At 30.8% G+C, this 18,392-nt stretch overlaps 1 protein-coding gene across 2 annotated transcripts in view; it reads left to right on the top strand.

Annotated features, from left to right (window-relative positions):
- LOC110026309 (microtubule-associated protein 70-2-like) overlaps positions 1-13,827 on the top strand; it is a 40,991-nt gene extending 27,164 nt beyond the window's left edge. For both annotated transcript variants that reach the window (XM_020727201.1, XM_020727200.1), the window contains one exon: positions 13,395-13,827. In XM_020727201.1, coding sequence (XP_020582860.1) covers positions 13,395-13,434 — 40 coding nt within the window. In that variant the 3' untranslated portion in view covers positions 13,435-13,827. The remainder of the gene's footprint in view (positions 1-13,394) is intronic.
- Positions 13,828-18,392: the final 4,565 nt, after the last annotated feature.

The following is an 18,392-nucleotide window of genomic DNA, read 5'->3' as shown; positions in this document are numbered from 1 at the left end:
TTGCTCATATATAATTCATCTCATTGCATCCGCTAATTTATCTGAATAGATAACGATGTTGCTAATTTATCTATCATGCATAATTCAAATGTACAACAAAATATATGGAATTCTATTTAGAAAAATCTCGATTTTAATAAACTAAAAAAAAGAAACAGTGCTCAACATTCTAAGCAATTTGACCAGCCTGATTTGTCAGAAAAACTGAAAATAAGTGCTCATATAACTATCCAAACAAAATGAAACAACAAAGATAAATGAAACAAATAGATGAGTACTGCTCATATATTTTTCACCTCATTGCTTTTGCTGATTGATCAGGACATGAAAGGATGCTACTATCTTTTCTATCATGCAAGCATTCAAATGTGTAGCAAATTATATGCAAATTTGATTGTAAATGTGTCAGATAAACTTAAAAAAAGAAACAATGCTCAACATTTGCTCCCAAGGTATTACTTCACACTAAGCAGGTGGTAAGAGCAAGTAATTCGGGCAGCATAGTTTGTCAGAAAAACTGAAAACGGGTGCTCAAATATCTATTCGAACAAAATAAATTAACAAAGAAAGTTGAAACAAGCAGATGAACATTGCTTATATATTTTTCATTCCATTGCTTCTATTGATTTAACAAAACAGGTAAAGATTCTGCTAACTTATCTAGCATGCAAAATTTAATTGTGCAGCAAAACATATGCAGGTCTATTTGTAAAAGTATCATATAAAGTAAAGAAATAAGCAATGCTTAACATCCCTCCCAAAAAAAAAATATTACTCTACACTGAGGAGGCAAGAGAAAACTATTCAGCCAGTATAATTTGTCGGAAAAACTAAATAATATTGCTCATATAACTATCCAAACAAAATAAACCAACGAAGAAATTTGAAACAAACAGGTGAACATTGCTCATATATAAATCACCCCATTGCTTTTGTTGATGGCTCAGGGCAGGGAAGGATGTGTTAACTAATTTCTCTTGGAAACCTCAATTTTGCATCAAAGCATATGCAATACGCCTAGAAAAACAAAATTTTCACAGAGAAAATGAGAAACACAGAGGAAAACTGCGAATGAAGCTAAAAAGAAAAGCATAGAGGAGAAAACTTCACAGAAAGGTTGCAGCAAGTTGTCGGCGTTGAACGGAGGGAGGGGAGCAGAACCAGGTTTCAACTCTAGTGATACGGGTGAGAAAGGAGGAGCAAGTGTATATGTGAGGACATGGAGTGGGATTACTGGAAATCCGAAGGGGCAGCTACGTTAAAGGCACTTCGCAACGGAGTTCCTGCAGCGGAACACACCCTCTTCTCCTTTCGTCGGCCTCCGCCCGCCGTAATGCTAGCGGTTAAAGAGGAGCCAAACACCGCTTCTGCTTTTCCAAGATGTAAAAAATCGCCAAAAACTGCAGAATGGGGTCCCAAACAGGCCCTGAGTATGTTGTAAATGTCCTTTGGTGCAGTCATTATAGCTGAGGCAATATTTATGATGCATTTTAACTGGGGACCTATTTTATTAGTGAAATTTTATTGAAGAACAGGAAGCATTATGCATTCAGTTGTACCAAGCAAGAAATTAGGTTATTTAGCTTTGAAATCAATTATTTGAATTTACTAGCTTCTGTTGTTTGAAAGCAAACAAGCTTGACAAATTTTTGATATCTCGATCATGTGAGGAATAAGAATGCTTCGTAAGTTTTTTTTTTTTAATGGATTGTTTGATTAAGTACAGTTTGAAAAACTGTAGCTAGTTCTTGGTTACAAAGACTGGCTTATTATAAATAACATCAACTATCTGGTTCGGCACCCCTTCAATGTATTTTCAAGGTCACTCTTTTAAGGATAGAAATCTTTATCCTTGTTAGTTGAAAGTAAGATGCAAGGCTAGTATAAGTAGTAGAGATTGATGCCAGTTATATATTAAAGGGTGCCCAAGATCAGTTGCAGTCTTGCAGATTGATTTATAAAAGGGCTAATTTTTTTGCTTGAGCCAAAATTCTTTGTTCATTACTTAAAGTACCATAAATCTTGAATGCAGATTTTAGTTGAGGGTTTGATTGATTCCAGTGCCAACTTGAGCACGTAGTCCTACTAGGTTAATGAGACTTATTTGCTCCTCTGAAAGGGGATACCTAATTTTTAGAAAAGGGACTAATCAAACACTTCATAGTACAATGCATTTGGCATTTAAACCAGATGTTTTCTTGTTCTAGAATAATTGTTTTTTAAAACGCAATCCCATTTCTGAAGGCTATATACATAAAAAAAAAGCAATCGAACTTAACAATCCTTTTGATGAAGCTTTACCCAATTTATAATAGAAATAATGCACAATATATCGAAGGATTAATTTATTGAAATACTATAGCCAGCTGTCCCTTTGAAAGTTTTAGAGGAAGGGCAATTTCTTAGGGGGTTGTTTGGTTGAGTGCATGTGTGGTGTATTGTAATCCTTTTGTAGGAATTTGGATTGGAAACTTTTCTTTCTCAAGCGGTGGCCGAATTTTCAGCCTCTTGCAAGTTAATCAGGAGAGGTGTAGATTTGCAGTTTAAGGAAAGAAGAAATGGATATCTTAATCAGAAAATAGGAGAACAGAGAACCTGATTAGAGATGGGTCCTTTGACTCCATTAAATGGTGATTCTATCCTCAAAACCCACAAACATACTATCTTGTAATCAGTGAATTGTTTTGATCAATAATTAAAAAGAATTGTATGGACACCAGCTGTTATTACGTTAGATGCCTTTGGAATAGGAAATTGAAGAAACATTCTATTGAAAAATTCTCCCTGTTCCTTTACTTAACTTAACCAAAAGATCACTGGTTATTGAATTTCCGCCCTCACAGCACCAAGCAGAGAGATTACCTCCTATATGCTGCATTCCAAATGGCTTATACCTCTGGAAGAACTACTGCCGCTCACTAGACAGCTAATAGACCTGGAAAAACTGCAGAGATGCCTGTGATATGGCTAAAAAGTTGCTTTTGGAACGGTTTTGGAGTTGGTAGATTTTGGCGCTCGTTTAAGATAGATCTCTCCCTTAAACCCATAACAGTTCCTGAAACATAATTCAAAAAAAAAAAAAATTCTTTTCATAGGATGGGTTATAATTATAAATAGGTTTGAAAGATAATGTTGTAAAAATTAATAGAGTTGGAGATAAAATTTTATATCTTAAGATTTTTGTTGATACTAAGATTTTTAATATTATAAGTGCTTATGCCCCTCAAGTAGGTTTAGATATAAGTTTTAGGTATAAATTCTGGAATGACTTAGAAGCCTGAATATAAATGATACCTATTGAAGAAAGAATTTTTATTGGAGGAGATTTAAATGGACATGTTAGTCGAGTGGTAAAAGATTTTAGAAATATTCATGGTCGCTACGGTTTTGGAGTGATTAATGAAGAAGGTAAATTTATATTAGATTTTGCTTTAGCATATGATTTTGTTATTGCTAATAATTTATTCAAAAAAAGAGATGAGTATATTATTACTTATAAGAATGAATCTAATAAAACACAAGTTAATTTTTTTCTTATGAGATAGAGAGATCGTTGAGAATGTAAAGATTGTAAGGTCATTCGAAATGAAGATTTATGTACTCAATATCAATTAGTAGTTATAGATTTTAAGAGGAAGAGTTGTAAAATAAAGAACACTAGGAATCATCGTCTAAATACACAAATAAAACTAATTTATAAGTAAAATTTAAGATTTCAAAATTTGAGATTATCGTTAAGAAGCAAATTCTATGTGGGATAAAAATAACAAGAACTATTAAATAAATGAAAAAAGTTGTACTTGGAGAATCAAACGAAAAAATTCTATAAATAAAAATGGTTGATGGTGGAATAATAATGTGCAAGAAAAAATAAAATATAAGAAGATATGTTATAAAAATTGGTTTAAATGTGAAAGCTTAGAGAACTCAGAAAAATATCAAACGAGTCGTAAGGAGTCTAAGAGAACTGTGACGCTAAAAATTATGCTTTTAGTGATCTTTATAATATATTAGATACTAAGGAGGGTGAAAAATATATGTATAAACTAGCCAAACAAAGAGAAAATAAATTGAAGATTTAATAGAATTGAAGTGTATTAAGGATGAAAATAGAAAAGTGTTTTTCTTAGAAAAAGATATTCAAAATAGGTGGTTGAGCTGTTTTGATAAACTTTTTAATGAAGTTTTGAAAATATGATCGACCTCAGAGATTTTAATATCGTTAATAATAATAATAATATGTTTCATTTTTTAATGTCGTATTCGTAAAAAACAAGTTGATGGGGCTTTAAAGAAAACTAAGGGCGGTAAGTTTGTAGGACCTGACGATATCTCAATTGAATTGTGGAAATATTTAGGAGATTTGGGAGTTTTTTGGCTTACTAAACTCTTTAATATTATTTTAAAAACTAAAAAGATGCCTGAGGTGTGGAATAAAGGGGATGCACAAGAGTGCTCCAATTATAGAAGAATTAAGTTGATGTGTCATACTTTAAAATTATGGGAGAGGGTAATTGAGCATAGGTTACGACGTATTACAAAGATTTCTCATAATCAATTTGGATTTATGTCGGGCAGGTCTACCATGGAAGCTATACATTTATTGAAATGTTTGATGGAGAAGTTTAAAGATACTAAGGAGGATCTACATATGATTTTTATTGATTTAGAAAAGGCTTACAATAAGGTTTCAAGAGATATCATTTGGAGAGTTCATGAGAAGAAAGGTGTTGATATGACTTATACTTAAGTCATTAAAGATATGTATACAAGAATTGTTACTTGTGTTCGAACAGGAGGATTGACCAAATATTTTCCTATTTCTGTTGGTTTACATCAGGGATCGGCTTTAAGCTCATATCTTTTTGCTTTAGTTATGGATGGTCTTACTGGACACTTATAGGAGGATGTATCTTGGCGTATGCTTTTTTGCTTATAATATCTTTCTCGTGGATAAGATGAGAGAAAAAAGCTCAGGAAAAACTGTAATTATGGGGTTCTACCTTGGAGTCTAAAGGCCTTCGTATGTGTAGAACTAAAATTGAATACATGGAATGCAATTTTAGTAGTAGTAGCTCTAGTGACAAAAAATGTAACTATGGGTGATCAAACTATTAAAAAGCCTGAACGCTTTAGATATCTCTGGTCTATTGTTTAAAGTGATGTTGATATTGATAAGGATGTTATTAGTAGAGTTCAAGTTGGTTGGTTGAAGTGGAGGAATGCTTCGGGCCTATTGTGTGATAGAAAAGTACAACTTCGACTGAAAGGAAAATTTTATAAGATGGTGGTGCGACCTGCAATGCTCTATAGTGTTGAATGTTGATTTTTAAAAGAGAAGCATAAAACTAAGTTAAGTGTTGCCGAAATGAGAATGATTAGATGGATGAATGGCTTTACCCTTAGAGACAAAATGCAAAAAATGAATATATCCGTTATAGGATTGGTGTAGCTTTAGTGACGAACAAAATTAGAGAGAGTTGTCTTAGATGGTTGGGTCACATTAAACGTCACACATTTGATGATCCGATTAGAAGAATAGTTGTTTTACATTCGACTTATGTTTAGAAAGGCAGAGGTAGACCTAGGATGACTTGGGCATATTGTATAAAAAAATAGGGCACTAAATAGGACACAATAGAGAAAAAGGATTTATGTAGCTGACCCCCTTTAGTGGGATAAAGGTTTTGTTGTTGTTGTTGTTTTATAGGATGGGTTATAAATAAACTGGCTTCTTTCTTAACCCCTAGGATCTGGAATTAATTGATTGTCCCTATGAAGGTAGGTAAAGAAAATAGTTTTATACTAATAAAAGTTGATTATAAAAAGGGCCAGTGAGGGATAAAGGCAATTAATAATTATGACATTCTACTAGAATTAAGGAGACAAATCACATATGATTATAAAGACACCACAAAAAAAGTTAAGAATTTCATAAATATGGATCTCGCTTTTATCTTTAACCTAATAATAAAGAACAACTAGGAGTCTAGAATGATGGGAACTAAAGAAATAAAAAGGAAAAGAAGCCATATAATAGGTAAGTGTTATGTTTATACATAGAGATATTTTTTCTCGTTTTCAAGTCATATTTTTTATCAGAAATCATTGAAGGAGATGAATTTACACATCCAATTAGAAATATGGCTCACGATTTAATATTTTTGTGCATGTTGAAGAACCTGACCCTCTTTATAAGATATGTAGAACCTAAGAAATAGCCAACAAAAAGCCACATGGAGCTTTGAATCTAGTTGTCAATATTCAGGGATAAGCAACATAAGATATTCAAGAAGTCTAGAATCAACAATGTAAATACTCCAGGTGCTTCAAAAGAAATATTTATATTCTTAAGAATGGTCATATGTTTTTGGGTTTTATATTGAAATTCATTGTTGAGATGCACAAAGAAACAGACCAAATATCAAATCTCATAGTTTTCTTGGTCTCTTTTGATTTGAAGTAAAAAAAATACGCACAGTTTATTCTAAACAATGATTTAAAGCTGCCAAAATTTTGCAAAAATATGAGAATAAATTCAAAAAAAAACAAACTCACACTTAGTGATTTAGGATTTCTAACGCAGAAGGAAAATCTTAGCATAGCAGGATTAAACAGTTCTAACTTACCGTGCAAATGAGTAGCAAAGTATTTATATCAGAAGAAGGTGTAAGTCACCACTTAGAGGGTCTGATTCTCGAATCTGTTCTAGGAAATGCAGGTCTTGAAAGATATTATATGACTTGCTTGATAGAGAACTTCCCATCCAACTAGCTATAAGTTTGAGGCAAAAATTTTTATTCAGAATTTATGATATAAAATATGGTTGAACGGTCTTTTTAATAACTTAAAAGTTTTAAAATTCCATGATAGAGAATTTCCATCCAACTTGCGCATATAAGTTTGAGACAACATATTTTTACTTAGAGTTTATGATATAAAATATGGTTGAAAGGTCTTTTTTTATAACTTTAAAAGTTGTAAAATTAGTTGTTTAAATGTTAGCCACCTTAGTTACAACTAATTTTTCTGTCATGATTGCAGCAACAATCAGTGGCAGGAACAGGTTTGTTGGTCAACCCATATGATTTTTTGGTTCATTAGAGAGATTGGCAATTAAGATTCTCAGATTTTAGTAATATTAAATGTCTTGAAGATAAACAAGGAAACTCTATAGAAGAGAAATATATTGTGTGATCGATGCAAAGAAACCGTCCCCTCTTATGGCAATATATGTAATGAACACTGTTCAGTAACTCAAATGGCTTGTGAAACATGAAGATTCATCAACAGCAATATGTAGGAAACAAAAAGTATTTTATTTGCTATTGTAAAACATTTGAGGGAAAACATGGTAGTGGTGGCAATGTGGAACTGACGATAATGATAGTGCCAGCTCACCTGATTAATGTTAATGGCAAACAATAATTTTAATATTTGAAATCAAACTCGATTGAAACATGGATATGGGTATATGCTGCAATAAGGAATGAAAAGCAATTGAGCTAGGGAATTTGTTGAGAGCATAATCAAAATCAATTTGTAATAATAAGCTAAATTATACCAATATAATTAAAACATTAGAGAACACATTTCTTTTTTGCAGTCACCATCATCATAAACGTGAAAAAAAGACAAAAAACGTTGAACAAAAACATTACAAAAATTCAAGATGACATAAGCTTCCCAATGCTCACATATGTGCTTTGGATGAGAGAGAGTGTGTGTATTTTATTTTATTTTATTTTTTTTTTTTTGCGGCTTGTAAAAATTTGTTTTCTAGGAAGTGAGGGTCTTATATTCATCAAATAGACTTGGGCAATAAATGTTGTGCTTCCTTCCAGATAATGTTTGAACCGTCATAAATAGGCATATTACGTCATTTCATAAGATATCTTTAACATCCACTATCATCAGTGGATGCAATCTTATCACTAAGAGTTGCTTTCGAAACAAGATAAGTAGATTATCTGGTGGGTTGTTGGATCTGATTTCACAAGGAGATGAACAAAGAGAATAATCTAAGGCATTAGTACCATAGTCACAAGTCAAATTAGATATATTCAAATTTTAACTAATATAAACAGTGATACCATGCTTGAAATTTCTAGTTTATAAATATTCATGCCAGTTACATTGCCTCTCTTGCAATTAATTTTTTAGAGTCCTTCAGTTGGAATTCTTCCAGGACTACAGAAATATCATTCCTTTATCACTTGATTTGAATTTTACACATCTCTTTATTTCAGTAATCTACCTCTATTTGCCATAATTAACAACTAGGTTTCTTGGATTTCTTCAAGCAAGTCATGTAAATACTATGCAAATAATTGTGAATATGCACCAGATTGGGACTTACTTGAATGTTAAATAAGATTTATAGATTCTTTAGGTGGATATCCTATTGAAATTCTTGTACATATTTTGATAGAAACTGAATTATTTATAAATCCAATTATACATAATGTAAAGACTTATCCGGATGTACTCTTTTTCATATTGGGTTATTATTGGTCACCAAGATCCCTATTAATAACCCCAGTTTGTCTATCTGTTGTGTGTGATGAAAGGCTGGAAATTTTAATTGTGTTCTACACTTTTTTCATTGTATTTTCAATAGTAACGCTTAAATTTTATCTCTCTATTAGATGCAAATGTTTTAGGTAATCTATTGAGTTCAACCACTTGGATGCTATATAATTATGTTATATGAAATGCTACAATAATTTTTTAACATACAATGAGATGAACTATTGTGGAAAGTGATCAACCGCTAAACATGTAGAATACGTTTGTTAAACTTTTTTGTAATTCTAAATTAAACCCATATTAATACCCTTCCATGACATACAAGGAATATTTAAAGTTGTGTTCACGCTAATTTTATTTCTCTTTTTAACTTTCTGAAAAATTTCACTTTGTGAAACAATTCTTGCATGGTCCCTATTTTAGACTTTACCAATAATATCTATTTATTTGTCATAACTATAATTTTATAATTTTGAAGTTTTATTGTAGAACGACTATGCATGACAAGCAAGTCTCTTAAAGATGAATATGAAATCCATAAATGAGCTCTCTGCAAAAAAATGATCTTTAATCATAAAATTCTTATCAAGCACACTAGTCTTTGTTTAAGTCGTGATATATTTCATTGATTAAGTCATGATATATTATATTGAAATCCTTGCAATTGCCATAATTTTCCTTAATGTGAGCATAGCCAATGACGTTGAGCTGCATTTTGTTCTTGACCTAACATTAACTTAAAATTATAAAAAGTTAATGTTCACCTCTGCTGCACTATTTTGTGCAACTCACTTGGCAAGTAGTTAGGTGCTTTGTTTTCAATTGCATGGGCTTGAGTTCAAAGCTTAATGCATACAATATTTGCGTGAGTTTAATAAACAATTAGTATGGTATGTTAGCAAAAATGTATATTCCTACGAAAGATTAACTTATTTAGCATATCTATGTTGATCTTCATTTCAGAGTTGAGACATTTTAAGTACACAATCATAGTATTGGACAAGATTTTAAGTATTGTCTCTAATATTGAGGTGATAGGACATTTTTTTATTTTAATTTGAATATTTCTGCTTGACATATGCTTTTCCCTAAAATAATCAATCAAATACCCTTTTTTGTGCAAGTCTTTCTCAATCTCTATGTTATATACTTATAAAAAGTAAATGAAGGCAAGTTAAGCTTGGTTAATACCTTAATATCATTAAAAGCACCATCAATGGAGTTTGGCTATTTAAATTCCCTTTAAGACAGAATGTAATCAACGCCATTTTAGTATGAATTTCATTAATGAATCATTTACATAAAACAACCAAATCATTAAAAAAATTGATTATCATGAATTCTAGCATGTGTTGGACGATTTTAAATTGCTTTAACTTTATCAGTATCATTAGATAACCCATCAGTAGAGAAAAAAAAAAACTGAAATAATATAACTAGACAACGCTTTCAGATCCAGATATAATTGTTTAGCTTACAACTTTTCAGAAATTTTTGTAAAATCTAGTAATATATCCTGCTTAATCTTGTCACAAATTTTTGCATTAAAAAGTTTTCGAGTAAGGTTGATGATTCTCATAGAAAAATAATTGGTGCATTAGTTTCTTCTGAAGTTTACTATATTATAATCATTAGTTTGTTCTCATAAGATTGATTCATACAAACTATCTATAGCCTTTTAAAATAGTTATTCACCCTTATTTGATCTCACTTTCAGTAACCACAACTTAAATCAATCTTATGAGAAAATAATAGTTTCAATCATCATATCCAACATATCATCTACCTTATGTATATTAAAAAATTTTGGTCATGATCTTATTAATTACTTGACCAGTCACACATTCTCCAATTACCTTCATTTTTAGATATAAGCAATGCAGGTCAACACAATGGCTTATTATCACCCAAGTAAATTCAACGTGGTCGGTTGGATTCATCTTACATTGTAGTAATTAGTAATTAGTAAGTTGATGATCTAATAATCAAATCAATGTCATGTATATTTGTAAGGGTTGATAGTTTAACAATATGCATACTGAGATTAATCTTTAACTTCATAGAGTTATTTACTAACATCATTTGGCATATACTTTATTTGTCACATTATTATTTAATTCAATACCTGTAATGCATAAATCAATATCTCAACTCAACATTTTTTTTCAAGAGCATTTTTATTCAGGCTATGCTAAGATTTCTTCAATTTATCAGGAAACTCAATTCTTATAATGCACGACCTTCACATGTAGCGCGCTTTAAAACAAATCTATCCATTGACCATAAACACGTAAATATTACATTTCCTAAAGAGCGTTGCATCAAAATTGTACAATCAAGATCTATTCAAATGACATGTAACTTCATAGGTTAAACATAATTCCAGATCTTATCACTATGTGCTTAAGTTGAAACCAGGTTATAGAAATTGTAATTTATCTACTCAATGCTTCTTTGTAAGGTTGTGGTTTTGCTTTCAAATTCATGCAATCAACAAACTTAGCAACAACATTCGTGCAACTATACTATCAATACTATCAATAATATGTTTACGAAGTTTTTCATACTAAAGTTTGCTTGAAAGATAAAAACTATTTCAATTAAGTACAATTTTTAGGCTTGACAATGATGCATTACATGATATTTAAAGAGTTAAATTTAAAAATCTTTAGAATTACAGATCTTCTCGCTGAATTTGTGTGCATTATCTCTTTTAATTTCTCTCTTTATCTTCTTTATCAACATCAATGTGCAAATTTCCTTTATTACAAAATGACCTGTTAGATCACTTTTAAAATTTGCTTTAGTAGAATTGAAGAGTTGATGCTGTAAGAAAATGTTTTCCTTTAAAACCTTCGTTAACAATATTGTTACTTCATTTATATGATGTCGGTGAAGCAACTGAGTGTGAATGCTTTTGCAAAAAGATATATTTCCACTTTATGATGATTTCACCACAAAAATTTCTGGTGCCTAACAAGAACACGGTCTTAATTCTTACATAAATTTGTAATTCGCTGTTTTATGATCTTCCCTTTTCTCAAAAAAGTGTGGTGGGCTGGTCACATTCAAAATTCGATTAGAGTAGTCCAATGATAGTGGGCAATGATTATTAGGGCAAAGACCAGTACAAAGAACTACTCTTAGTAGACCTCAAGATGGAAGATGGGTAAAAATAATTATATATCTCACATCAAAAAAGGCTGACATGTTATTGTGTTATTCTAGAAAATGCTTAACCCAAAGTGATGCATGCTTTATTGTAGTAGTGAGACTTTTGTATCTTTGATGGGTGACTCGTGAGAAGTTACACCTCTGAGGATAAAATTGTGAATTTTAGTTTAGTATTGGTTTGTTTGTGCCATATTGGATAATAACCTATAGTTTATGAATGTGTTGTTACAAGTGATATCAAAACCAAGACTATTCTAGTACATTTGTAGTTTGAATACAAACCTGGCAGAGATTGTTTGTCTTATGACATTCCCAATCTAATGACGGCAACCTAATAAAATCTAGGCGCAATCATCAGCTGGGGTCTTCAATGAAGATCAAATCTTGACAAGCTTCTAGGTTTGAAGGTATGCAAGAATGTGCTAGATCCTACATTATTAATGGAGATATATATATATTTTTTTTTTGGTTAAACTAAAACTTGTACCTTCATGTGAGGCTCCCTTTGATCTCATACTAAATTTCATTTTAAAGTTTAGATTTTGACTGTTGTACAAATTTAAGTTCATTTTCAAGGCTGGATTTGATTTCTTTTAGTAATTCACGTTCTGAGGTGATACCTTCAGAAAGTGTCAACTCCCTAAGAGCTTGTTTTGGTTCACTTCTACTTTTTTGGCTTTTTTTTATTGATTTTAATTTAAAAACATGTTTGTTTGCTGCATTTTTTTGCATGTTTAATTTTTTTTATTTTCAAAAATAAAATTAGATTATTTTTTAAAAATATTCAAAACATCTAAAAGTTATTTTGCTTGTTTTAAAAAATAACTTAGCATGTTATAACATACTAAACTTGTTTTATTTAAGTAAAAATATATACAAAATAAAATAGAAACAAAAAATAAGGAACAAAAATCAAATCCCAAACAAGCCTTCATAAATTGAACACTAACATTAAAAAGGGATGCAGCAGTGAGACAACTCAAAAGCCTGCCTAACATGATGAAAAAAAGAAAAAAAAATCCGCTCTATTCAAGGTAGGGAAAACTGGGCAGCAGCAAGCACATCAGGAGAGCTCAACCAAAGCTACAATGCCAACCTACCAAGTTAATGAGTAATCTTCCGAACCAGATATTGGACTGAAACAAGGAGATGACATAATTTAAAACAGCGAGTTTGGAATGAATGAGCTTGAGAATTGAATCAAAGCAACTTGCCACTGTTAATCAAACTAATAAGAATCATAGAAATGATTTATCGAAGTAAACAAAGCCAGGAAACATAGAATTAGAACTGCTCCATAACCCAAATAAACAAACTACTTCGTCAACTCGCATCTGACATCCCCATTACTATAAACTGTGAGTCGTACGTTGTCAAATTGTTATTTGGAGCTCTATCCTTGTTTTTATTGGATGTGGTTGGATTTTGATCTGCTTTTTCTGGCACTAAATTTCATTTTGGTCGTTTTTGTTAATGATTGGCTGACTGTTATTATTTTGTTCATGTTTCCATTTTTTATTTGTGCTCTAACATGCAGCCTGGGCAGCTATTATTATTTTTTTGTTTCCTTCTTTTTGTTTTATGATTGATTTTGACAGTTTGATGTACTACAATTCTGATCTCTTACCATTGGTTTATTTATTTATGAGCTTGATGTTAAATGTTTCTTCGTATTATGTATGTATGTGCAGAAATATACCTCGAAGTGGTTTGATGCGCAACCTTCAATGAGATTTATTTGATCCGCCGCTCCGAAGATTTTCTTGAGGTTCTCTTCTTTTCAGTGATTCCTTTCCTACTACTACCCACTTTGGTTTTAGATCGAGACATACCATTATCTCTGCTATATATTTGAGACTGGTAAGGAAAACTTGAGGGAGAAGATGGGTCTGCGCCTGACATTTTGACTAATGGGCTTAGTATTATAGGAGTGAAGCTAAAGAATCTAACTTTTTTGTCACATTATCTGATAATAACTTTGTTTGGTTGTATAGGTTTCTAGGGCCTTGTAATATGAGCAGTATTATGATTTTTTTTTCCCACTTCGTTTTTTCCATTTCGGTTGTGAATATTATTGTAAACTCAGATAGTCTTTGTTGCTTTCACTAAATGGGTGGTTGATAATTTCAGTGTTTAATTATTATGCTTGCAGCTGTTTATGCTTTGAAAGGACTAAAAGGGCTGTGCGATGAGATTTGGGCTTATCAAATGTATTCAATTGCTGATTAATTTATGAATATTCGTTTTAAAAACTTGAGATATTTAACAAATTAAATAATCAAATATTCTGGTCATGAATGCAATTATACTAAAATTTTAGTAGGGAGCTTTCAGTTTAAAGAATTAGCTCATCATATAATATCAAGACTTGTGCCTATTGAAGCTTCTCAGTCAATGTTATTTCTAGCCGATTTATATTGATATAGTATTTTTCTCAGTTGGCGTCATTCATTTTGTATGTTTATTTGTGCTGTGCGCCAAACTGATTTGCTTAATCTTTTTCGAATTTTTTAGTGATTCGGTTAACTGTGCAGAATTTGGGCTTCAGCTTTCAAGCACTAACAATAAAAGGCTTTTGCTGCACTTTACTTTACACCACAAATAAAGGTTGTTTGGGTTTTCTGGTGGACTTGAACATGAAGCAAATGGTGGTTGCTTTGTGTCTGATTACCACGAGACCTTGTTCAAATTCAAAAACAGGACTAAATTGTAATAGTTTTATGCAAACCTTCAATTTTTTTATGAAGATTTTCCTCAAAGCTTCCTTTTTTTGAATGATTTAGGAGTTTTTTTTATTATTTTTGTCAGCGGCCTGAGTAATGCTAATTCATCGTTAATCCAAATTTATAGTTTTATAATATATATACATATTTTTTCTCATGATAGAAAAATCTATAAATGGCTCCCATAGGAGAATATTTAGATAATATTACATATAAAGCTTAAACAAATACACTTGCGAGGAAGACTTTTATGTCAAGTTGGAGAGTTGCTTGTGTTACTAGTGAGTTGCAAGAACAATTTAAACTTACAAGTTGTAATAATTCAAATAATTGCTTTCTTATTATGCTACCATGTCTCATGCTTCTTTAAGCATCATGCATTGATTAGTCGTGTCGGTCACTGAAGAATTTTGTGGGCTTTAACTTGAAACGTCTTTCCATGATAAAGTGGCCTTCCTTGTCAAGCTTATCTTTTGTTACTAATCATTTCATGGGGATAACCAATCTTCGTTGTACGAGACTATTTTTTTCGGGATATTTGGGGATGCACCATACAATCAAAAGCCTACATGTTTGCTCGATAAATTTCATATTCTGTTGAGCTTATAGTGTGTGGCCATGGGGTTGGCCTACTTCAAGATGGTTAATTAGGGTTTGGTACTCTTTTTAAAAGGTGTTTAAGTCGTGATGGAGTTGGTCAACAAATGAAATTAGGATTTAGAGCACAATAAAAAGGTCTATCTAGAGAAGGCAGTCTAACATAATATAAACCTCAATTCTGTTTTTATGAATTTACTATAGTAAATCAATCTGTTCTTTCGGAGTATAATTGTGGAAAATGTTGAATTAAAAATTTTGAAAGTAACCAAATTTTGATTTTTGGAGCACTTTTTGTTTTATTTTAGGATTTTCATAAAAAATTAGGTCAAGATAAAGTCATTTTGATCGACATCACAACAATTGGGGTTTTAGCTTAGATATTGAATTGGGGTTAGGGGATTAGGTTTTTAAAGCATGAAAATTAAAGGCTAAGTTTTGTTGTTTGAATATGAAATTGTTTATAATTTTTAATCGAGTTTGAATCCCCAAATAGGCCATGAAAAAAATTCATGTTTTGCAAAAATCCATACTTTACATGACTTTTTGTTAAGATTAATATAAAAATATTTCTAATTCACTTAATAGTTGGTAGAGCAAGATTATAATAAGTTAAAAAAAAGGACAAAAATAAATTCCTTAAACTAGAGTAGTGGTGGGCTCAAGGATTGGGCAAGGTTAAGAGATAAAGGAGTTTTAATTCTATAATAATAATAATGATAATTTTAGTCATATATAAATAAGTAGAGAATCTATGTCATTTTATTAAAGTTTTTTTTTTTTTGTAAGATATAAGAGAATCTATTATCTAATATACAATGTTTTATATGATTTAATTAGATTATTGCATGCAGGTGATCTTCATAATGTGAGGATCCGACAATTTTGACACCTTTTATATGTCGATTGAATCCATTATATGAAGTGAAAAATAACTAGATTAACTTGATTGAGTTAATGATATTTTAAATCAAATTTGTGTGATATTTTCAAATGTTTAATTAATTCAATTGTAGATATATTTTCTATTAATTATGATACTCTAGATGTATAGGCAAACCTTTTTTTTTTTTTCCTTTTTTGAGAAATAAGCAATATTTGAATGATTTTAATTGTTATAAGCATACTATGAATTCTTGTCTATAATATTGCAACCTTTGTCTGCTATCCTTATAACAACCAATCAATTTGAGTTTTGAAGTATACATTGAGGTTAACAATCATGCCCATAAATATTCTATAGCTTATTATGAATAGACACTTGGTAGGTAGGTTTCAAATTCATGTTGTATTCCCTTTAGGTTACAAATGTCTTAGTGAATTTTCTAAATTTTTATTTCTTCATTTGTTTTTTACTAACATGTCATGTAAGTAGATTTTGATATTGTGATTGTGTTATTATCTAAAAGAAATATTATCCATAAGGTGTTATTACATGGCACTAGCATTCATCTATGGGAATGACATTATTATGTAGTAAAATATATCCACTGGTGATGAAATTGTCATTCTCTTCATTAGTGAAATAAATTTTGATTTGTGGAAGATATAAAAAGAATCTTTGAAGTTAAGGCTAGTGTGGTTAGCTATCAAATTAATTAATTTGTAAGTTTTAGATGGCGGCTATGAGTCAGTCAAGCTAACCTGAATGAGTTCTTGAAATCTACACACATCATTCATTTCTCGCTCAACTTCTTGACCATCACCACATTTGACACACCTGTCAAGAAATTTGTTTTTCCTTAAATAAGATATCAATTAGAAACTTCTCAACCTCTTCTTATATCTTCTATGCATAGATATAGAGATTTTTTGCTTCTTTCACATTGATTATCTTTTATAACAAATAAGAAGTTGATGGAATATGATGTCATGGTTGATTATCTCAAAAGTGCCATAGAAAGAAAAATGAATAGATAAATCTAAGCATGCTTATCAGGTAAATAAGAAAAAAACGTTCATATATAAAAACTTCAATAAGAACACTCAGTTATTTTCTTGTTACATAAATATTTAAAAAATTTTTCTCGACTAATCATTAAAGCTCATATGAGAAGTGGTTGGAGAAACATGTTTTGTTGCATGTATTTAAATTTTAGAGAGAAAATCAAGTCTCCTTGCACAAAAGTCAGACCATCAAGTAGGAGTAAGTTGTGTTAGAAATAATACATCAATGTAATTGTTGTAAAATTATTCAAAAGTTTCCTTTTAAAATTGCATTGTTAGATGATGTACTCTGAAGTATTATAAAATCTTACTTTCATGAGTCAAAATACTTCCCACCCCTCCTTGTGAATTTAAGAAGGATCAACCCCTTTGAGATCGCTTTCTTCCTTAGAGTTCAACAAATTAACCTTGAGAATGTGTGGTAAGCTTTTCAAATGAATCATGTTAGATATTTTTATGTATCAAAGGCTTCAATTGAATTGGAAGCTATTCAAGTTTGATCTCAGGTAACAAAAGTTTATTTACATTAGCTCGAGCTCAATTCAAGCTTTTATGATAGTGAGTTTAGTTCATTAAGTTCATATTTATTTGAATATATTTTATTGTATGATTGTTTTAAAATATAAGTAAATGTTATCAAACCAAGCAAAAAAAAAAAGAGAGTCTTTAATTTAACAATCATTAAACTCCATCTAACATGATTTCACCTACTCATTTGAATCACTCGCTACTCCGCAGGTCCCTTATGTGCTCACACATTGGCACTTGAAATCACACTTTAAACAATACTAAATTAAATATATACATGCATACACACTTCTTAACGATTAGAAGAATATTCAAAGTGTATCCATATTGTAACTTATCCCAGGGGTCAATGTTGCAAACAAAAATTAACTCAAGCTAACACATTTATTTTTTTTTTGGAAAAAATAACACCCAATTCTATTTAAAGAAGAAATGCACATTAAAAAGAACTTACAACACAACTCCAATGAAAACCAAATAAAAAAAGGATAAAAAAAAATTCAAATGAAATCAACACTAAATATGTGCAAAAATGATGATTAACAAGAAGCATCAATTATCCACAAATTCAATTCTTCGGGTATAAAAAATTCCAAATAAGACCCAACATAAACAACCATCCAAAAGAACCATCTCCAATACCAACACTAACAACCATTTAAAGAAAGCTCAAAAAAGAAAGTTATCAGCTTCCAGTATGAGCCAATTTGAATCCTCAAGATAAAGCTCCAATAAACAAGTTAGCAACAACATATACTCAAAATGGATCAAAAGAACCTGCAAAATCAGACAAGCAAAATAAGGGACCCAAGAAATCACTGCAAAAACCAAAATGTAAAAAAAAGATAAGTGAAAACAAGAGTCCAACTAAAAAATCAAAGAAAAGAAAAAAAA

The sequence above is a fragment of the Phalaenopsis equestris genome, unplaced genomic scaffold, assembly GCF_001263595.1.
Source record: "Phalaenopsis equestris unplaced genomic scaffold, ASM126359v1 Scaffold000364, whole genome shotgun sequence".
Classification (NCBI taxonomy): domain Eukaryota; kingdom Viridiplantae; phylum Streptophyta; class Magnoliopsida; order Asparagales; family Orchidaceae; genus Phalaenopsis; species Phalaenopsis equestris.
The sequence above is the reverse complement of the archived record's forward strand: the minus strand, read 5'-3'. Positions and strand labels throughout refer to the sequence as shown.